We start from the raw sequence: 23,659 nt of genomic DNA, 5'->3' as shown, positions 1-23,659 counted from the left end.
AACAAAATGCGCTATACAAATAGGCGAATGAATAATAGCTATAATAGGGGTAACCGAGGTTATTAGCATGGTAGAGGAAATCAACGAAACAACGGTTACGGTAATAACACACGGACAAACAGACGGGGCCAAATCGACTCAACTTCTTCCTCAACCTTCTGTTACATTCATATAATAGGGTATAAAACTACTAGATCATTATGGGGTTCGTGCATCACAACACGATTTTTATAGCTTCTCGCCCATATAAAAAGTATTTAATTCATTTTCAGTGTAATTAAGTCTTTATTAAGTGTCATAAAATGTAAAAGTTAAATTAAGTATATACCATATAAATTTTAATATAAGTACATATGTTGGGATAAACTAGTGTCCATGAAAATTAAAAAAAAAATGTATATTACTGACTAAAATATGAATCGTCTCATGAATTATTCCCATAATAAGATATACTCCCTGTCAATTCAACTGGAGTGTCAAAACGATCTATGAATAATGCTTACAAGTGATTTTATATTTCTATTATTAGCTTTTTCATTTTTAATAGTGTCCCCAGATTAATTCAAACCGCTTGAAATTAATTCGTATTTTTGAGATATTTTTAGTTATTAACTGAATGTCAGCATTTTATTTTATATTTACTAATACTTCGCAAATAATTTTTAGAATTAACAGCTTTACTCCAATAAAAATGAATACTACAAATGTTGGGATTCATATATTTTTAGATTTTGCTAATCGTTCAAAATGAAAATTAGGTTTTTTTTATTTATTATTATTGTTTGTTTCTTTTTTTGATACAATAATGTTTTCTTGTTTGAGTATCGTTCAAATCAGTACTGTTAGCAATTAAAAACATGTTTGTTGCTTTGAAATTATTATTGCACCTTTATGTTTTAAAAGACTTATATTTGATTACTCTAAAGTCCGCCTGTGGAATTACGCTCTATTGAGTACATATGTACATGCGTTTTGTTCACCCTATCAATATATATGCCAAGATTCATATTAAAATCTAAATTTAAGGATATATATAATTATTTTTACACATAGATGTTTTAAAAAACTCATTTTGTTTTTTCCATATATATATGTACATTTTTTATATTATACTAAATTATAAATCTGAACACGCTCTCAAGCAAAATTAAATGTTAAACTATGTTTAAACGTACTTAAAATGGATCCTATATCTATTATATTATGGTACAGTTGTATGCTTTTGAATATACCACGAGGTTTTCGTCGTTTTTATTCAATTATTTCTTCTTTTATATTTGTATTTATTCGCTTAGTTTACTCTTGCCAATTGAATAGAATAGTACATTTTTTTCAAAGGATTTGTGATTATATTAAATATCATTCATATTGACTTAATTTACAATACAAATAGGAAAACGAAAATAAAGTATAGTTACAATTATATACTTCTATATATTTCTTGATGACAAAAACTAACATTGATTAAGACTATTACGAACTAATACTATTTGCCTTAAACTCGCCATCACATGCAGTAGAGATGCAAAATGATAACTTATATTATCCCGATTTAAAAATATTATCTACGATTTTTATACAGTAAATAAGTTTTCATAGACTGTGGAAGCTGTAATTGTTGTATACGCTCTTCCAAATTTACTCGACCAATTTTCTGTCGAATCGACCTCCGGCAAAGATCCATTAATGGCAAAGGTTCAGCTGGAAAAAAATTAAATAATAATATAAATAATTAAAGTATATAATTAAGCATATATGCATTATACAAGTATTTCATTTAATATTCAGAAGTGTTCTTAAATATTTCTAACTTAATACACAGTAGATAACAAATGTTAATTTCAAGTGTATTAAACTAGAAATATTTAAAAATATTTGTGAACACTAAAAAAATACTACACACAAATTTATATCTTCAAATTTAACTATAGGAACAAAGTTATGCCATTAGCAAATGCGAAATAGGAATATTTTAGATATCCTCAGAAACAATTTTGAATAGTTTTAGCCCATTCATGAGTAATAAATGAATGGTGTGTACCTGAATTTTATACTTACGATCTAATCCACCGATATAACGCATTGTTATCTCGCAGTGTCCCCATACAGCTGAAACAACTGGATATAGTTTTTTTCCTTTGAGGCCTTTAAATGCAATGCCTAGATATTGCTGATCAACAATAAAGCTTAATGTTCCCTCGTCCATATCTAAAGCAACTAAAAATTTGTCTGGGACCAAAAAAGCTTCATCATTTTTTAAAATTGCCGGATATGTGACGCCAGCCGAATTCTTCGAGTCATGATAAAGTTTATTTCTGCCCAAGTCCCAGCCCCAACTCTGGTCAGTAGATCCAACTAAACTTTGGTACCCAACAGAGTGCAAGGGTGCATCGCTTGATGCAACCCCTACAACTGCATGAGTACCCCTTTGCCTTGTTGGCCAATATATCTCCCACACATGTAATCCTTTTGTAAGCCCCACTTTTCCGCGAATGCAGTCAGTACTTTGTGCGACGGGATGTCTGTGAAATGTCAATTTATCATCTTCTTTTACGAATATATTTAACGATCTATCCTCTGAGTTCCATGAATGTTTCAGTTGAACTTCTCGATTTGCTGGGGGCATATCCAGCAAAATATCAATCCGAGCAGGTTTTAAGAAATCCGCTTGCAGTTCTCTTGGTATAATTGGCTTAAACGTCGCCTGAGAATCATTACGGTTAACTGTTTTAACGCCGCCACTAATTTTTTGACCCATGTTCATGCCACGGCAGCTTCGAGATCTCCTTTGGTCAATAGCAACTTTATAAGATAGTCGAAGACGTTCAAAATCCCTAGGTTCTAAACGAGATAGCACAACTCGCGGGGATAGTGTAGATGATGCAGAAAAACTTTGAGGACGTCGCCTATCACTTGACCTAACTGAAGGTGTCCGACCACCCTTATACCTGAAAAGATTCCAAATTAATTTATATGTTATTAACTACAAAAACTTATGCACATATAGGTACATGGTCATTATAAATGATAATTTTATTTGATTACATATATAAAAACCGTATAACTAAAAAGTCAAATTTTCATTTAAACGAAATACGCACTTATTATGTATAAGTGTACATAAAGATTTTTAGTTACAATAAAATCGAAGAGATAAACTCAAGTAGACATACATACATATGTACATAGTTATGCGTTCATTTCATAGACACAGCCACAAAAAAACAAACACACTCACCCACACTAAAGGAATAATTTTGAAGCTATAAGTTTAAATTAATTATATCAGCCTATACATATATGTGTATGTATGCTTAATATATATAAACAAATGTTACCTTTTTTTCCCAAGTTCCATTTACAATTACTTCAACTGGCTGTTCCAAATATGTAAATACAAAATGGCGTCAGCTACGGAACTTCACTAATTTACGGCTGTTTTATCACATACAATGCAATTTTGTTTCTATACTTGTATGCATTTATAATATAACATAATATATATAAAAATGCGCGTATAGTGATTGAAAAATTAAATTTTCTTGATTTATTCAAATCACCTTCTGCACTCAACCCCGCTTACCAAACTTCAATACGAGTTGTCAAGGTTGCTTAAACACATATACACATGTACTTGATTTTGTATATATGATCACAGGGTGAACCAAATAATATACGAATTTCAGTTATACGAACACTCTGTGAACATTAAATCTTTCCTAAACACACGGCGCATATTTATCGAAAACTTATTGAATTTTGCTTTTAAAATTTTATCTAATTGTATAAAACAATTTGTACATACAATATACATATACAATCGATACATTTTGTCGAAACAGTATGTAATTACGGAACATTTTTAAATACAAGAAAAGTTTGGTGACTTTAAAAAAATTGATGACTTACGCTTTGGCAAATGCATACATATGTATATATAATCATAATCTAAAAGTATCATGAAGATAGTCCATCCACAATAAAGGTTATATACCCTGAACCCATTGAGAATGGGAAATCATGGTATAATGGTTTTGTTGAAATGTATGTAACAGGCGGAAGAAGGCGTGGTATACATATATTGTGTATCAGGCCGACGAGCTTAGTCTATTTAGTCCTGTCCGTCTGTCTGTTCATCCGCCCGCATGTATGAACCCGTCGATCTCATAAGATATAATAGCTTGCACAGACTTTTCCTAGGTCCGTGTATATCACGCGCGTATTGAGTTTTTCTAAAAAAAACGATAACAACTCTCGATCTTTTGTTATCGATTAAAACGTTATCAAAAATTAGTTTGTTAATCATATCTCCAACACCAATAGAGCCAGAGCTTCCAAATTTTAAATTTAGACATATGTATTTTATAAAATTTCGATTCTTGTAATTTACCCCCCATACCTATATCCACATCCTCACCGTCATCTGCAAAAGGCGTATTTCAAATACTGCTTGCTGTCTGACTGTCTGGTTGTTGTTTTTTTTTTTTTTTTTAATATTGTAAGCCCAAGCATCGCGGACGAACTAGCAAAACGAGCTATACTTACATACCGAAAAGTTCGATATGCACATGCCTGCACAGTAAAAAAGCAACGAATGAAAGAAACGATAAAGCATAATTCAAGTTTTGTTTTCGATTTAGCTATCAGCTAATGCTGGCACCATAGACTGTTTCAAGCTAGATTATTAATATTACTATTAAATACACAAACACATTTTCATCTTTTTAAGTTTATATCGTACTTAATATTGCAGTATATTACTGTCTAGAATATAAAACATTGTGAGTTTGCTTACTTGCTATTTCAGCATTTATTTTCAATTCTTAGCCAATTCTATCCTTATTTTTGCTCAACAACGGCGCTCAACGCGCTATAAAAATACCGTACAATTTTTTATACTTTTTTGCTCAAAGCGTAGGAAGTAAAGTAAAACAGAATACTTGGCGACTTTCAGTACCATTCGTTTCGTTTTGCAGCAATGCTTGCGATGCTCAAACACATGCAAATATCAGTATATTTGGAAGACGACCACAAAGAAGTATACCCATGCAGACCTCTAATACGTATCTATATTATAATCATAATCTGTTTCATGAAAATAGCCCACTTGCAAGAAAAATGATTAAACAATTAAGTTTCCATAGCAAGCCCACACTGCACTGTGCGTGTGTGCACACATGTCCGAATAATTTTTGATATATCAATTCGTCGAAGGGTTCAGGGAGTTTCTTAGTCGAGCAGTCTCAGGAAGAATTGATATTTCACAAAATTCTTCGAATCTTTCTACCTACAAAAGAAACACATACACTCACGCAAAGAAAAACATAGGGGTGCAAGCACAAACACGCATTGGCTGCAGATTGGGCTTACTATGGACACTCTATTGCTTAATAACTTGTCTTGTTGATAAGCTATGCTCATAAAACTTCCAGGTCGTTATCATACAACTAAAGTGTATGTACATATATGCAAAAGCACAAGTCTCTAGTATTTGATATACGCCATTTACAAAGGTGATGGTGAGGGGGCGGGGGCTAAATTACAAAATATATCGAAATAATATAAAAATAAATGTCTAAGATATATAATTAAATATCTAGCTTTCGAAAAGGTCGATATACACTGCACGTTAGCGCGCACCTTACATTCATTATACCCTGAACCCATTGAAAATGGGAAATCAGGGTATAATGGTTTTGTTAAAATGTATGTAACAGGCAGAAGGAGGTGTGGCAGACCCCACAAAGTATATATATTCTTGATCAGGGCGACGAGCAGAATTGATTTAGCCCTGTCCGTCTGTCTGTCCGTATGTATGAACGTGTCGATCTCAGAAGATATAAGAGCTAGAGACTTGAAATTGTTTTTCTTAGGTCCGTGTGTATCACGCGCATATCGAGTTTATCACTAAAAATCTATAACAACTCGCGATATTTTATTATCGATTAAAAACCTTATCGATTAAAAACCTTAATTATAGCGCCTACACCTTTAGAGCTACAGCTTCCAAATTTTAAATGTAGACTTATGTGTATTTGATATAATTTCGGTTTTTGTTAAAATTTACCCCCACCCCTAAATTCACCCCCTTACCCTCACTTTGTAAAAGGCGTATTTCAAGTACTAGAGACTTGTGCTTTGGAATGTACATTCATTTGAACATCATGAGTATGTTCTGAAAGTTTCATTAAGATTGGACGTCTAGAAAATAAATTATTCAACAAATAAATTCGTTTAAAATTGAACACACTGCAGCGCAGCCGAGGCGCAGTCGCTGCTTACTGCGCAGTTAGCAGAGCGCGTTCTAATACGTGCGTGTGTATGTATGTGTGCCTAAACGAAGTGTAGCGTGAGTAGAGTATCAGATTGGAGGGTTCAAGGTATCTCCTAGTCGAGCAGTCTCGACTAGAGTTTTCTTATTTGTTTTCTTTTACATTTTTCTCTTTCCCTATTGCACGCAACTTCTTAGTTTTTGTTTTCATTTTATTATCATCATATGAGATGTCTCTCATAAAAAAAAATGCTCGAGAGGAAACCCGTATGTTTTATTTTCTATTCTTCTTTATTTTCACAAAGAATACGTTCACTTATTTTGTGTCATCAGATTAGCGCCCCCAAATGCAATTGTAGTTATCTTGCCTAATTTGACGGTTACACTCACCAAATTTTTTGTGACGCTCAAAGTACTCAATATCTTTAAATAAATTTCAGACGCAAATAGATGAGCATTAGTTTGGGAAGCTTCGAAATTCCATGAATCGGCCACTAAGATAAGGGATAAAACCGGTGTTAAGACGAGCTTATCAACGGTTCAAAGAGTAATTAAGAAAGCTAATAACATAAAGAGACTGAAATAAAAAAAAAACACCAGTCAATATGCTGAGAAAAGAAATACGATTTTGTCTGGGTGACCATGACGTGGTCTACCCAATGCCAGCATGTTGTCTTGTCTGATGAGAAAAATTCAATTTGGAATAACATTATTTGGAACAGTTGCCAAGCTGGCGGCAGGGCGGTGGTGTGGTATTGGTGTAGGTAGCAATATCTTACTACGGCACTTGCAAGCTTCGATTTTTGACATCGCCTATGAATGCACAGGACTATAACATCGTTTTAAGAAATGATTTTCCACATTTCCAAAACCTTTTTCAAGACCTGCAGTGGACTTTCCAGCACGATAATGCCCCAATTCACACCGTCCGATCCGCGAAGTCCTGGATTCAGGGTCAAAAAGTTGATCTCATGGAGTGACCACCATACTCAACCGACCTTAACATCATTGAAAACGTCTGGGGATGGTTGGTCAGGAAAGTGTATGAGTCCGGAAAGCAGTATAGTACAAAGACAGAGTTAATCGAAGGTATTGAACATGCTTGGTCAACCATATTCTTGAATTATATTGAGCAACTTTATAATTCCATTCCTAACCGAATTTTTGAAGTAATCTCAAACAAAGGCGGCACACGCAGTACTAATATTACTTAAAAATAATAATAACTTAATACACAACTGTTATTTTTGGTCATCAACTTAAAAAAATTGAATTTATCGCGAAAAAAAAATTATTTAAAAATATTCCTCGTTGTGACTGTACCCATACAAAATTTTAAAGATGAAGCTCTGATGGTTTAGATTTTATTTAGTATTGAAGTTGAGTGTGTTGGGGGGGGGCGCTAACCTGATAACACGCAGTGTAATAATAAACGATAATATATCGGTAATAATTATCGATATGCGTGATATACACGGACCTAGGAAAACAATTTCAAGAGTCTAGCTCATATATCTTCTGAGATCGACGCGTTCATACGTACGTACGGGCGGACGGATGGATGTATGGACAGAGAGACGGACAGGGCTAAATCGACTCAGCTCGTCGCCCTGATCAAGAATATATATACTTTGTGGGGTCAACCACAAACCCAAAACCCATTGAAAAAGGGAAATCAGGGTATAAAAAGTAAGAAAGCTCTAGTCGAGACTGCTCGGCTAAGAGATCTTCTGAACTCTTCGAGTAAACGATATTAATAAAATACATATGAATCTACATTTAAAATTTAGTGACTCTAGCCTTAAAGATGTAGCAGATATAAATTTATAACTGGTTTTCGATCAGGTTTTTTATCAATAACAAAATAACGGAAAAATTATCGATTTTTGAAGCAAAACCCGTTATGCGCGTGAAATACATGGACCTAGAAAATAAATTTCAAGTTTCTAGAAGAATATATATACTCCAGAACATATATACTTTGTGGGGTCTGCTACGCCTCCTTCTGCCTGTTCTGCTGATTTCCCATTGAAAATGGGCTCATGGTATAAAAAGCGCCTGATTGTTTAAATACACGTGGGCTCCCGTAATACGGGTCCCGTATATGAAAATGCATTGCGTTTCTTCGCGCTGCACTAAATGATTAAGCAGCTTGTTTAATACATTGCTTAATGGAATCTATTTGAGCATATTTGATGATACTGCTAATTAATTCTCAATTGGCAGTAAAAACCGGAGTCTCCAACAAATGTTTAAGATTGTATAAAATTCACAATTTATAAGCAAAATTTTAAGAACTGTTTTAAATACGTACGACTGATTTTAAAAAGGTAATCAATAACAAGAAAGCTCTAGTCAAGACTGCACGACTACAAGATCCCCTGAACCCTTCAAGCAACACACACACAACATACACAGGCGACTGCGCTTGGGCTGCGCTGCATTGTGAGCAATATTATAGGAATTTATTTGTTGAATAATTTAATTTCTAGACGTACAATCTTAATGAAACTTTCAGAACGTAAACATAATATTTAAATGTATGTACATTCCAAATCACTAGTATTTGAAATTTGAAGTCTCTTGCTCTTATATCTTCTGAGATACATACAGAAAGACAGACAGACGGGCAGGGCCAAATCGATCTCGTCGCCCTGATCAAGAATACATAAAATTTGTACCGTCTACCACGCCTCCTTCTGCATGTTAAATTTTCGATGGGTTCAGGGTTTAAAAAAAAAAACGTGTCAAGCTGTTAAGTTTTGAAAACAAACTTTATTTACGTTTAACGTACATATGTATATGGACATGTCAAAAGCATGTAAGCCTTATACTTTTTTAAATCGACGCGATCAAACTTTTTTACAGACGAACGGACGATTAGAGCTCAATCAATATATATATGGACTAATATAAACCCATTGAAATCTTCAAAAAAAATTTCTAAAATTTAGTATATGATCAGATTTCTATTCCCAGCACTACAAGGATTCTAAACATAAGGCCGCCTGCAACACATCTTAAATAAGAAATCTTAAATTGAAATAAAAGTTTGAAATAACAACATGAGTAATAAAGTTGCTGCATAAGGATTATTAAAATATTGAAGAATGAAATCCTACTATACAAAGTTTGCCATTTTAATTTAAAATATTTTATTATTGGTTATTTCTCTAACTCGACTTTTGTTCTTTCAAAATTATATTTATTTTTGGTTTTTAACATAATTATTAGACTAACATACAATTTTACTATTATTTAAGTCAATAGATTATTTCTATCAACCTCCATCAAAACTATTTTATCGGGCACGGTAACTGTAGTCACAGAGTAATGAAAATAATAGTAGTGCTGTGTTCTCAAATATCTCCGATTGTGGGAATAAATCTTCACCTAGTGGGGATCCCCTGAACCCTGCAAAAAACTGAACTTTAAACATATATATATAAAATTTCATACTTAAAGCGAAGGGGGCTTGATGTACAAAATATGTAAATTGCAAATCCTTGTATTATTCAAAAGCATACATATTATAAATCTGCTTAGAATATTCAAATTACATAATATAATAAGCAAAATCAATCTATCAATTATTGTCGATAAAACAAGTAAGAACTTTGAAATCGGCCGTTACCGACTGCGGAACACTAGCAATTTAGTAGTTGAGTTTAGCTTAGATACTGTAGAAAATTCAGACACTTCATTTCGGTTAGTAACCTAACCTGCTTACGCTCCAAAAATGGGAAAATTACAGGGTACTTTTCAATATGCCACCCCCCTAAAGAGGTATACAAATTATTTTTAAGTCATCGATAGAGGAGATTACTAGTAGCCGATCTATTCATCTTTAGAGGATATAAACTTTTGCGGTTGAGTGGTCAGCCGGAGTATATAATAAATTTGAGGTCTCTAGCATCAATAGTGTCATACTTGTTTTTTTTTTTTTTTTCATTTTCACCCCAATCACCGGACACATATGACACCTGTATGACACCACGTATGACACCTGTTGGAAAGGAAGATCATATCTCACCGAATAGCTTCGAAGACTTCTCTAATAGAGGCTCTACGCGCTGAGTGGGCGAAAATCACTACCTTTGAAACGTCAAGGCTAATAAGTAGCATGAAGAGACGTTTGCAGGCAGCTATTAAGTCAAACGGAGGACCTACCAAGTATTAGGGTGATTGAGTAACGATGGAAAAGATTGTTTACGTCAATTGTGCCAATACTGTTTTGACGAATATTTGTGCCTATATTTATATTTTAGTTCTGTGCAAGTGAACCAAATATTATTAGGAAACATGGATTTAATAAATGACGTTTTTAATTTATTTATATCTGTGTTCAAAAAAAAGTTACAGCTCTTAGAAATTTGATTTTTTAAGTGTGCCAATACTTTTTTGGCCCACTGTATATGCATCATAGCTTGTGAAATTAGGTGGTCGATACGGATCAACATTCCAAATTTCAGCTATCTAGCTCTTCAAATAATGCATTTTCCGATTAGCCGCGCCCCTAGTGGGCGAATCGAGAAAATTTTAACACTTTATAAATCATAGTTATACACGAGCTTCAAAACCTTTCGTGAATGAGTATAAAAATTTACAGCACATAGAAGTTTGATTTTTCAATATACTCTTTTGGTCCAGTGTATACTCTACGTAATAACCCGCTTTGGTTATGCAAACTAAAATATTTTTTAATAAAACTATTATTTATCGGCCACTTTTCCCTTTATCTCTATCTTCGATCTGTTTATGCATTATCATCAAAACCATTAAGATAGGTGTACATGATGCAAGCAAGTTGATTCCTGCAATAAAATTTACATGTTTGAGCACGAGTGCAAACCTTTTACTGCAAACATAAAATTAGCAATAACTGTGCGGCAACTTTTTTTGCTTGTCGTCTAAATACAGAATTTTCCCATTTACTTGATTGCGTCAGTTGTTTGCTTGTTTTCATGTGCTGTTTGCTTTCAATCGCAATGTTGCAGGCAAGCAAACCAAATGTGATATCGCGAGAAATTAATTATCAATATAATAAATTTCAATAATTTATAAAATTAATTTTAAAAATATAAAATAAAAATAAAAATATTTTTATTTAATAACACACATATGAGGGGTTAAATTATTTTCAGATTAACGGTATTAAATTTTTATTTTATTTTGTAAAATTAATTTTTTATAATTATTACAAACATTAATTTAAAAACAAGTAAGAAAGCTCTAGTCGAGACTGCTCGACTACGAGATCCCCTGAACCCTACAAGCAACTGATATTTCAATAATAATTAGCACCCACACACGCACACACACACACACACACACGCACACAAACAAACAAACGCATATACACACACTCACATATACAGGCGATTGCGCTTGGGTTGCGCTGCAGTGTTGGCAATATAATGAAAACTTATTTAATAATTTAATTTCTAGACGTACGATCGTAATGAAACTTTCAGAACGTAATCATAATGTTAAAATGTATATGTATACCGAAGCTCAAGTCTCTAGTATTTGATATACGACTTTTACAAAGATAAGGGTGAGGGGGTGGATTTAGGTGTGGGGGGTAAATTTTAACAAAAACCGAAATTGTATAAAATTCATCTTAATATACATTTTAAATTTGGAAACTCTAGCTTGAAAGATGTAGGAGATATAATTATTTAAGTGATCTTCGATAAGGTTTTTTATCGATAAAAAAATATCGGAATGAGCTATCGTTTTTTTGTGATAAACTCGATCTGCGCGTGATATATACGGACATTTTAAAAAAAAGTTGAAGTCTCTAGCTCTTATATCTTCTGAAATCGACGCGTTCATACATACGGACGGACGGACGGACGGACGGACGGACGGACGGACGGACAGACAGACAGACGGACAGGGCCAAATCGACTCAGCTTGTCGTCCTGATCAAGAATATATATACTTTGTGGGGTCTGCCACGCCTCCTTCTGCCTGTTACATACTTTTAACAAAACCATTATACCCTGATTTCCCATTTTCAATGGGTTCAGGGTATAACAAGTAAGAAAACTCTAGTCGAGAGCGCTCGACTAGATACTACCCTTAACCAAACTAATAGAAAAGCACATTTAGTATGGTTCAAATTTCAATTTCGATGTATTTAAAAATATAAATGAAATAGAAAACTCATTTAATTAAATATATAACAATTTTGACACAATTAAAAAATAAAATTACGACACGCTCTGGGTTTGAACCCGTAAGGTCTACGGTATGACATGGAATTTTTTATCTGTATTTATATGTATAACCAGATATATGGTTAACTGTTTAAATTTTCCCGATATTCACACTAAACTCGTGATATATCATCAAAAATTATATATTCCAGTTTTGTAAGTGGTATACACAGAGTTATTATGCTGGAAAAGGTACGTTGCGAACTTTTGTAACGGGTAGCGCGAATAAAACTGTAACATCTATCATAAGCTAAAAAAATACCCTAAGAAAGATTCAATTGATCACATATCCCCTATATTAAATTTACTAATTGAAGCACTCATAAGTAATTATTACATTCAAATGTATCGAATTAGAGTTTTATATACATACGTAGATATATTGGACATTGGATATGGATTCTTAAATATGTACAAACAGTCGGCAAAAAAAGTTTAGGTACACTTCCTAAAGAACCATTAATTGTTAAAAATACCCTTTAACATGTCTGAATATTTATGGATTAGGATATAAAATATAAGAGAGGTATTTATTTATGAAATGGGCAAAACAAATTTGTTTGCTTCATGTATGACCCCTTTATGCACCAAAAAAGGATTAAACTACCTAAACACAGGTTAAACAAGTAAGAATACTCTACGAGATCCCCTGAACCCTTCGAGCAAATGATATTTCCATAATAATTCTCACACACACACTCACATACACAGGCGAATGCGCTTGGGTTGCGCTGCAATGTTGGCAATATTATGAGAACTTATATGTTGAATATTTTAATTTCTAGGCGTACAATCTTAATGAAACTGTCAGAACGTTATCAAATCGTTCAAATGTATTTGCATTCCATGGTGAGGGGGTGGATATAAAGGTGGGGGCTAAATTTTAACAAAAATCGAAGTTGTATAAAATGCATCTTAATATATATTTAAAATTTGGAGACTGAAAGACGTAGGAGATATAATTTTATAACTGATTTTCGATAAGGTTTTTTATCGATAAGAAAATAACGGGATGAGTTAACGATTTTTAGTGATAAACTCGCTATGCGCGCGCTATGTACGGACAAAAAAAATGAAGTCTCTTCCTCTTATATCTTCTGAAATCGATGCGTTGAAACATACGGACAGACGGACGGACGGACGTGCGGACAGACAGACAGGGCTAGATCGACTCAGCTCGTCGCCCTGATCAAGAATGGGTTCACTGAACCCATTGAAAATGGAAAATCAGGGTATACTGGTTTTTTTAAAATGTATGTAACAAGCAGAAGGAGTCGGGCAGACGCAACAAATTTTATATAATTCTTGATCAGGGCGACGAGCTCGATTTGGCCCTGTGCGTCTGTCTGTCCGTATGTACGCGATTGATCTCAGAAGATATAAGAGCAAGAGACTTGATTTTTTTTTTTTAATGTCCGTACATAGCGCGCGCATATCGAGTTTATCACTAAAAATCGTTAGCGCGTCCCGTTATTTTCTTATCGATAAAAAACCTTATCGAAAATCAGTTCAGAGGGATTGTTGTCTAATATCGGACAACAAAATAAAACGAATGAATTTCGCTCAAAAATTTGAATCAGTGACTCCCCAGATTTCTAGAATACTGTCATTTTCACTGACAAGTCAAAATTTGCATTTTTGGCATTAACTTTTATAGCGTAAAGACGGTACAGCCTTCGATAAAGAACATCTCACTCTCACCGCTAAGCACAGTGATGGCTGTGCGATGGTTAGGGGGTGTATGGCTGCTAATGCACTATGGGTAAAAAGTGCATTTTTTTGGCATTTATTCAAAAAAAATTTTGTTTACAATTTAAAATTTTCTTTTATTTATTGAATATATATACTTCAACTAGATTGAAAAGTATTTTTTTTTTAATTTAGGGACTACCATTAAAATTTTACACATACTCAAAGTCAGCTGTTGCATAGTTGCATTTGATATATAAAAAGCGCGGGGAATTTTGTTCAACTTGCAATTAAATTAAAGCTTTTGTGTAAACATAAATAAATAAAAGTGTATAATGGAAAACGTACCTAATGGTATGTACAATAAGTTATTGCTATTACTTTTTGATTGTAATTGTGTTATTGTCCAGTTGTCCAGTGTGTTGTCTATGTGTATTCTTAGCTAAAAATTAACAAATGTACTTGTGTTCCGTGGAGTATTACTTTTGTGCAGCACACCACTTCATAGAGGTTTGATATAACAATTGTTGTGTATTATGTCCAGGTTCGGAATCTATTAACCTCGTTTGCTCCTTTTTGTTCCTTTTGGAAAAAAATTAGTTTTTGCAGTTAAAAACGAGCTTTGTCGTGCAGAGCTTGTGGAGGTATGGACCAACAACAACCGCCAAGAAGGCGCGGTAAAAAACTTTATTATTGAAAAAATTATCAATAATATTAGCGAAAATATTAATAATCTAATTGATAAAAGAGTAAAGCAATTTGTAGAGTATATAAAGAAGCATCTGCCAAAGTGCAACCGGAATTCGGAAAGGTTTAAAATGCATCATGCTAGGTGGCTTGAAGGCAGGGTGATAATTGATTGTGAAGGTACTTTGGAAAGTACTTCGGTACTTCGGAAATTTTTAGAACTTCTTCTACAAATTTGCAATATGGAATTAGCCCTCTGCATGCTTGGATTCGATTCCTTGAGTTTGTATTGAAAATATCGTACAGAATCGAAATTAAAAAATGGCGTGTTAAGAATGTCGACAAACAAAAGGTATCATTGCGTAAACAAGAAATTAAGCTGTGGGATGAAATGGGTCTTCATGCGGATAAACCCAGGCCTAATGGAAGTGGAAATATCAATGATGTTCATAAAATTTTGGTACATGGATACCAAATTATGGGCACTTGCATAATTCCTGTTGGCATATTAGGAGAAAACGCGTCTGAATCCCGGAACACGCTGTATAGAAATGATAAGGAATCTCACGCCAGGAAATGTAGCCGATTAGAGAATTTAACTGATATATTTAATAGGGCTTTAGACTCATCTGATCCACTTCTCTCTTCACTCAGTTTAAAAGAACGCGAAAAGAAAAACAAGAAAAAAAAAAATTCCCAAAATAAGTTATTAAACTTTTGGAAGATCCCAATTTTCAATTACCAGCAACATTTGAAGGCTTAATGGAGCCAACCTTAGTTGAAAAAGAAAATGAAGACGAAAATGAGGATGAAAGTGAAGACCAAAACATAGATGATAAAAATTTAGAGTTAAATTTTGAATTAGATGAAGAATATGAAGACCATTCAGTTTAAAATTATATCGCATATATTTTATATATCCCTAAGTTTCTTCAAATATTAATATTTGCTTGCAGTTGAATGAAATATAATAAAAATATAATTTAAAGTTGCTAAAAGTGTACAAAAAAGTTATTACAAATAATTTGACCCACATGTAATGATTTTTAATTTAATATAATATGTAAAAGGGGCGGAAAATTTGAATGCCACGCCCAATTATAAAAAAAACCTAATTTTCTTTTTAATATTAATAATATATTCCTAAAATTTCAAGTTCCTAGCTCTTCATTTACAATTGATGCCAAAAAAATCGACTTTTTACCCATAGTGCAATGGAGTGCGCAACCTTGACTTCCTTGACTACAATGGATCACAAGGCATTTCTACAGATTTTGAGAGACAATTAGCTCAGTAGCTGCAGGAAATTAGGGTTTGGCGATGACTTTTGGTTCCAGTAAGACAATGATCTAAAGCATTCAGCCCATGATGTAAAGCTATTGTTGAAGAACCAATTAAACTCGCCACTCCAGTGGCCATATATAACTCTTATTGAACATATTTGGGATTTTCTGCAATATTGGAATCGATTACGATGAATTAAATTCAAGGATATGTTGAAAAACGCATTGATAGAGGAGTGATTTAAAATACCGTCCAAAATTACCAGAAAATAAAAAATTTCAATGCCAAAGAGATTGACAAAAACTATTACAAGGAAGGGGTATCCCACGTCTTACTTAATTTAATTTTATTTTAATGAAAAAGTTCCATTTTTGTTGTGATTTTAAGTTGAAAGCATACTTTTTCTGGTCCGAAATCCGATGTTTTTTTAGTCCTTGAATTATAGAAAAATAACCAAATGACATAGCGACTTAAAATTTCTTGTAAACATTCATAATGAGTGTGTTATTCATCAAAAATATCATTTTGTCAACAGCACATCTATAAGCCCTTTTTTTTAACCATCAAAGTTTTGCGTACGGCATGTACGCATATTTTTTCTGTCAAGTGTATATATGTATATTTAAAATTTGAAGAACCCTGAACCCATTGAAAATGGTAAATCAATGGTATAATAGTTTTATTAAAAGTACATACATATGTACATATGTATATAACAGGCAGAAGAAGGCGTGGCAGACCCCACAAATCCACAAATTATATACATATGTATGTATATTCTTGATCAGGGCGACGAGCTGAGTCGATTTGGCCGTGTATATATATATGTATATATATATATATATATATATATATATATATATATGAAATCGTGTATTATCTTCTTTTTATTTAAAGTATATTAAGCGATATTAAATGTGTTTGACTTTATGCAAACATATATGTATGTATGTACTTATACATACATACATATGTACGTAAAACTAGTATAATAGACCTACATATATAAAAAACTAAATACGCTGAAAAAGTTTACTATGAAACAATTGTTGAAATACCCTGTACAAAATATGAATATATGTACATACATACATAGAGTCGACCAAAAAGAAGTTTAGGTACACCCCGATTTTAATACCCTCTCTCTCTCTCTCTCTCTCTTTGTGTGTGTGTGTGTATACGCATTGTAAACATATTTTACATTTTAAGTATAACTTTAGGAAAAACATATCATTTGTTTTTATTTTGAATATGTGAGCATCTCATCCTTTACCAATTATATACATACATACATATGTATGTACATAGTGTAATACTTAATATATATACATATATATAATACTAAGACCGCTTCACATTGCACGAGTATGTTATTATTACATATATCTACATACATCAGTCTTTTGATAACTTTTATTCACTTACATTACTTCCGACAGTTTTACTTTCTCCTTTTAAAAAATCAAAACAACGGTAGCACACAATAAAATAACATAAATCTATTATTCCACACCGAAACGAATGGAATCAATACAAAAAAGAAAGTATTTATCTGCAGGGGTATTCTTAGATTATGTTATTGTTCAATGATTTAAAGTTTTACACACTAGGTATTATCGAAGAATGTCATACGTACATATTTCAATTACGTATATCATATTTGCAATTTAAAAATTTGTTAAGTCATTGTTAAGTTTTTTGTTTGCCGTTAATGCAATATGAAAATGTTTGTAAACTCTATTGATAATTTTTATATAGTTCAAGAGAAGGATAGATAATGTAAATATATTTTGAACACAAAGACTGGTTATGCAAAAAAAAATTTTTTACAGCACATAAGTTACTCGACTCGGTCGATGGAGGCTCGAGCAGTGAAAAAACAACACGACAAAAACAGTACGCTGTTAGTGCACAAACGTTCTCTTTTTGCCATACTATATCTTTTCCTCTCTTTATGTTCTGTTTCTATGGTCTCTCAAATAATAGCAGGGCCCAATAATTGAAATTTGTTCGCGACGATCCCAACACTTTCCTTTTAAGTAAGGGGTATATCGAATTTTTAAAAGCGTTTGCACGCTCATGCAAACACAATTTTAGAGTTACGATGATTATATGTGGGAAGGGTATGAAACCGTTACCGCGAATGAAGAAATCGTTTTCGCGACGGGCGCAAATCACACACTTGCATATTCTTGCTACACGGACGTGTAGGTGCCTATGTGCCTTACTCTTGCTGCCTGTGCAAACATAACCTGGTTCCCCAGGTTTTTGTTACTTCTTCTTCTCTTTTTTTTTCTCTCTCTCTCTCTCTGCCTATCTCTTTCTCTCACTCTCACTCTCTCTCTCTATGACGCACTCACATGCATGCATCAGTTTATACAAATTTAAGTTTATTTACATCGATCTCAATTTAGCATACTGTTGCAAAATGTTTTCGTTTTCATGAGAATATAGTATTTCGAAAGCTAAAGCTGCTTGCACCTTGTATAAGCAATTATGTACTTTAGTGTCTGCTCTTGCCGCCTATGACATCTTTCGTTGGTCGGTCTTATGAAGAGCATACACACATTTGCATATTGGCTGTGATGCGGATTGAATTTACCACATTCCCATATTTGGTATTCCAACTAGTGATTATTAGTGCGTGTATGTGTGTCTTTTATACAAAAGAGGTGCGATTTATTGATATATCAATTCTTTCAAGTCAAGCATTTATTTCATATTAATTTTATAACAACAAAAATGTTAGGAATACCCCTATTTGAAGGTTGTAAAAAACGGAGCCATTTTATTGAACTTATAGTTCATGAGCGAGTGAACAACTAAACATTTGATATAAACATATTATTCGAAGAAAAGTCAAATTTCGTTAATAAAAGATTTGTTTGCCGTTATGCGATAAGCAAAATGTTTCTAAAATCTATTGATGATCTTTATATAGTTCAAGAGTTAGATAGGTAATGTAAATATATTTTAATGCATAAAAAAAATAAACGCCTAACTTTTTAGAATTTCAGCCGATATTATGGTTTCCTTGATTTCACGGACCCTAAGAATAATGGAATAAAAGATCTTATTCAACAATCCATTACAATATTGCAAGATGAACTGGCTAGTTCTCATTCATTAAACATAAGCAAGCAACGTGATGAACAACATGCCAATGTAAAAACTGATGTATCTGTTAAATATGAGGAACAGATTAAGGAAAACTCTGGCATAGAATCCAATGTTTGTGATACGAAATTTGCATTGGCAAGTGACTTGACAACTAAGGGAAATATCGGAGTTGGAGAAGTTGATATAAACACCTACTGTAAACTCGGTCATTTGCATTTGCTATTGACTGAATATTATGAAGGTAATTTAATAGTTGTTAATGCACAAAACTAACCAAAGAACACATAGATGAGACATGTAGAACAAACTTTTTCAATGCAGAAAAAATGCGCATAAGAGACAAGCCAACTTCTTATTTGTCTCTTGAGGGTCGAGCAGAGAAAGTAAGGCACGACAAAGTCAGTGCGCTGCGAACGCTTTAACAAAATAATTCCGCTTTTATACGAAGCACGGCTGTGCGTTATTTTTCTAAGTCTCTCTCACTTTTCTCTCTCCACCGTCATTCAAATCATCCAACTCATCAGCAAATACTGATATTGCTCGCGACAATCCCAGCTCTTTCCTTTTGAGTGAAGGGTATACCGATATCTTAAAAGCTTTTGTCACGTTCATACAAAATGTTTGCGTTTTATTTCTAGGAAGGGTATGAAAGCGTGTAGGCGCATAAAGAATATGTTTTGGCGACGAGCATACACACATACAATTTCAGTCCCTCACTACATGTATGAGCATTTGTGTGCTTGTATGCGCAACTCCTGCTGCCTGTGAAAATTGTAAAGCCGAACATCTAAGGAAGTTTATAAATGCCTGTATTTATAAATTTTATTATTGTATATATATTTACATATTTCATTCACATTTTCAACCGAAACAAATTATCGTGGTACACTAATAATAAGTTTATTAAATGTTCGGCTAATGAATCACCAGACAATTAAAGACTTTTGTTTTGGAGTGTACATACATTTAAATACATACAACATTATGATAACGTTTGAAAGTTTCATTAATTGTACGTCTAGAATTTAAATTATTCAGCAAATAAATTCTCATAATATTGCCCACACTGCAGCTATCCGCTTACCCCGCAGAGCGCGGGCTTATTCGTGCGTTTTGATGCACGTGCATGCATGTACATATGTGTGCATAAAAGAAGTGCAGAATGATTAGAATATCAGCTTGAAGGGTTCAGGGTATCGCCTAAGCGAGCAGTCTCAGCTAGAGCCTTTGTTTGTTTCTTTACTGTCCAATTTATCATAATTTGTAGCGATTAATCGCGTGAAAAATTGTTTTCCATTATAGTTGAATTATAACTAAATAGTTAGGTAGTTCAATTTTCAATGAACGAACAAATTGATGATGATGAACTGAACTAGAATAAACATTTTCTAACTCATTTGATAGCATCACTAACCATAGAACACATAGACTGGACACTTGTCCAGCTAAAGCTTTTTGCCCACTTTTCTTCGAGGGTTATCTCCAAAACCACTTCGTATCGCTCGGCTTTTCACATTTAGGTTCGGGCTACGAAAATATACGAAATCTCATTTATTTCGCTTCATGCGCTTGACCGAGATAGTCGGCTGTTGAACAGAATATCTTGCTATGCTCAATTTTTTGTTCTTGCTCTCTCTCTGCTTTCTGCTCTCTTAAATATGTATATGTATTAGAGGGCTGCATGAGTTCCAAAAAATCGTACTCGAATTAACAATGCTCATATTGAATTGAGTGGCACCGAGGCCAAATCAGAAATTTTATGAGTGAGTGCGCTCGTATATGATTCAGAGGCACAATATTCTATTGAACGAGAAAGAGTTGAATATGAGTCCGGGTATATGAGTTGCCTCACCGAGTATATGAGTTGCGTCGCTGTTAGCAGAGAAAACAACGAAAAAACGAAGGGCAATGTAATCGTGTGTGTGCAGGCCAGACGGCCGACCAACGACCTCGCACTCACTCACTCAGTCTCCTCTCGAATGGACTCTATTCTGCTGGGTTATGAGTACGGCCATGCATCCATCTAATATATATATATATATGTATGTGAGCATAAGCAGCAGGTCACGAAAATTGAAATTTCTTCGCAGCAAGAACCCCATGTTATATACTCTTCACAAAGAAAGGAAGACTATGTGAAGAGTATATCGATCTCTTCAAAACGTTTGCCTAGCTCGTACAAAATATTTGCGTTTTCGTTATTATAGGTGGGAAGGGTATGACAGCGTTGGCGCGTCCGTTATATGTTTTCAGCTATTTTGAAACTTTATGATATCTAACGGAGCAATCAAACGTTGATTCGTTTTCTTGCATATACATTTTCCGAGTAACCAAAAATAGAATCGTTCAGCAACTTTCACAAGATCGACCAAATGCAAATGCTGGGCTTTAAAATTGCTACAGGCAGCAAGAGCATCTCACACAGGCATACAAACGCTGATATATGTATGTAGCAAGGGCTGTAGTGTGTATATGCACGCTCGCCGCGAGAACATTATGCGCACAAACGATTTCATACCCTTCACACAAATAATAACCAGCTAGGCAAACAGTTTAAAGAGCTCAGATTTTTACTTGTGCTCATATGCATACATACATATACAGCTCGGTACATTTATCAATGTATTGATCTACTTTTTGCTTTAATATAACCAGAAATAAATTATTGCAACAAAAATTTTCATCGTTTTTTTTTTTTTTTTTTTTTTTTTTTTTTTTTTTTTAATTTATAAATTAGCTCAGGTTTCCTGAACGACTTTGCACTTCATCCGCCCACAAATTATCAATCAGAATTAGGTCCGGCGGCTGCGTAGGCCAGTCGCTTGAATTCTCCTGAAACCATTCCTTCGCTTTCTTTCTGATATGTTTGCGTCACATTTTCCAATATATTAACATAAACATGGCGGTCAATTATGGGTTTGATCCAATGAATTGGGCCTACACCATAGTACGAAAAGCAACTCTATACCCTTACACATCTAGACTAATATTTGTGTTCCTTTGCGATCGCCATCCGCTCGGAAATGTGTTATATATTAAAGTATGGTATTTTTCTTGAACGCTGAGAATTCCAATAGTGATGTCTTGCTGATATGTTTAGGTCCTTTGAGTCGAGTGACATGATGTTCATCACTTTTTTTTATGGATTAATGAATTGTGGATCAGTATTTAAACAACCCATCAAACGACCAACTTTGCTGTGAGAATTCCCAGCCGGAATAAACTTTTTGATGAGATGGCGCTGGTGTCATTGTTTCTACGACTCATTTTCTTTTTTTTTTTTTGCAGATTTTTAAAAGTTTTGTAAATTAACTAATCAAAATAGATATGTGCAACTCTGCGAAAAATACAGGGTTTCACCCGAAAAGGATTTTTTAAAAACGATTAATTTGTTTGTGATAATTGTTGTTTGTTGCGAACTTAGTTTTTTGCTTATATACAAGCAAAAAGTAGATCAATACATATTTGAGAGAGCAAAGAGCATCGAGAGAGAGAGAGAGAGAGAGAGCAAGGGAAACATTGACCATAAAGAGATCTTATTTTTCGTGTCCCTAATAATGAATGAACTAAAAAATTCTAGAATTTGGTACAAAAATTCTTATAAGCAATAACTTTTTTGACTCTTTTTGGCATGCTATCAACTAAACCTTGAATCATTTGTTTCAGAATTAGACTCCACCCCGCTTCTACGCGTTCCCATTGACCACAGATTTTCAATAGGATTGAGTTTGTGCTGGCCAATCCATTAGCTACAAAATTTTCTTTCCAATCCATTCCTTAAACTTTTTTGTAGTATGTTTCGGGTTCCCATTTTGTTGAAAATCCAAAAAAATTCGGGGAAATGGTATTTATATAATCCTTTTTCCGCATGATACCTTCTACTCTATGTAGATGACGAACGTTCCACCAAGTAAATCATCTCCAAACCATAACGGGAATGGCCAATATTATTCATAACTGAGTCCACCAAAGTGTACCAAATTTGGTAAGGTGACGTAATATTCCTTGACGTAAACATATTCAACTTGTTGGGAAGTACTGGAAAGCATGGTCTTCCGTAAATTTCATCTAGAGCTGATAACAAATTTGACGGTAGCCGTATAACAAGCTAAGGATTCTGTCTTGGTTTGAGGTTTTATTTCTATCAAGGGAAGGGATGTATAGAATTTTGAGATGACATTATGAATTCATCATCTTGATCTCAATCTTAATGAATTTTTAAAGAAAATTGGAAATAGTTGTCTGACAAATTGATATTTCAGACAAATTTAAGCTGTTCCAGGACAATGACCTTAAGCATAAGCCCAAAAAATCGCGTACTGTGGAGTTGCCAAAAGTTTTTGGAAACATATCACCAACTCCCAGACTAGAACACTATAGAAAA

General features: G+C 33.7%; 2 protein-coding genes across 7 annotated transcripts in view; one reads left to right on the top strand and one right to left on the bottom strand.

Annotated features, from left to right (window-relative positions):
- Positions 1 to 251: 251 nt before the first annotated feature.
- Positions 252 to 17,737, bottom strand: gus (splA/ryanodine receptor domain and SOCS box containing gustavus). Of its 3 annotated transcripts, none has more exons than XM_089257688.1 (3): positions 17,581 to 17,737; positions 2,059 to 2,948; positions 252 to 1,701 (listed from the first exon to the last, which is right to left on the bottom strand). In XM_089257688.1, coding segments are annotated over exons 1-3 (1,032 nt in total). In that variant the 5' UTR covers positions 17,583 to 17,737; the 3' UTR covers positions 252 to 1,561. The 3 variants fall into 3 exon arrangements, with proteins under 3 accessions (XP_089113814.1, XP_017966400.1, XP_089113815.1); XM_018110911.3 differs by lacking the exon at positions 17,581 to 17,737 and adding an exon at positions 3,339 to 3,636; XM_089257689.1 differs by lacking the exon at positions 17,581 to 17,737.
- Positions 17,738 to 18,966: 1,229 nt separating this feature from the next.
- Positions 18,967 to 23,659, top strand: part of Utx (Utx histone demethylase) — a 42,494-nt gene continuing 37,801 nt past the window's right edge. For all 4 annotated transcript variants that reach the window (XM_089257602.1, XM_089257601.1, XM_089257604.1 and 1 more), the window contains exons 1-2: positions 18,967 to 19,112; positions 19,173 to 19,516. In XM_089257602.1, coding sequence (XP_089113728.1) covers positions 19,063 to 19,112; positions 19,173 to 19,516 — 394 coding nt within the window. In that variant the 5' untranslated portion in view covers positions 18,967 to 19,062. The remainder of the gene's footprint in view (positions 19,113 to 19,172; positions 19,517 to 23,659) is intronic.

Source organism: Drosophila navojoa, chromosome 3 (genome assembly GCF_054131105.1).
Source record: "Drosophila navojoa isolate 15081-1374.11 chromosome 3, UAZ_NAV_1.0, whole genome shotgun sequence".
In the NCBI taxonomy this organism is placed as follows: Eukaryota; Metazoa; Arthropoda; class Insecta; order Diptera; family Drosophilidae; genus Drosophila; species Drosophila navojoa.
This window is presented reverse-complemented; position numbering and strand designations above follow the sequence as displayed.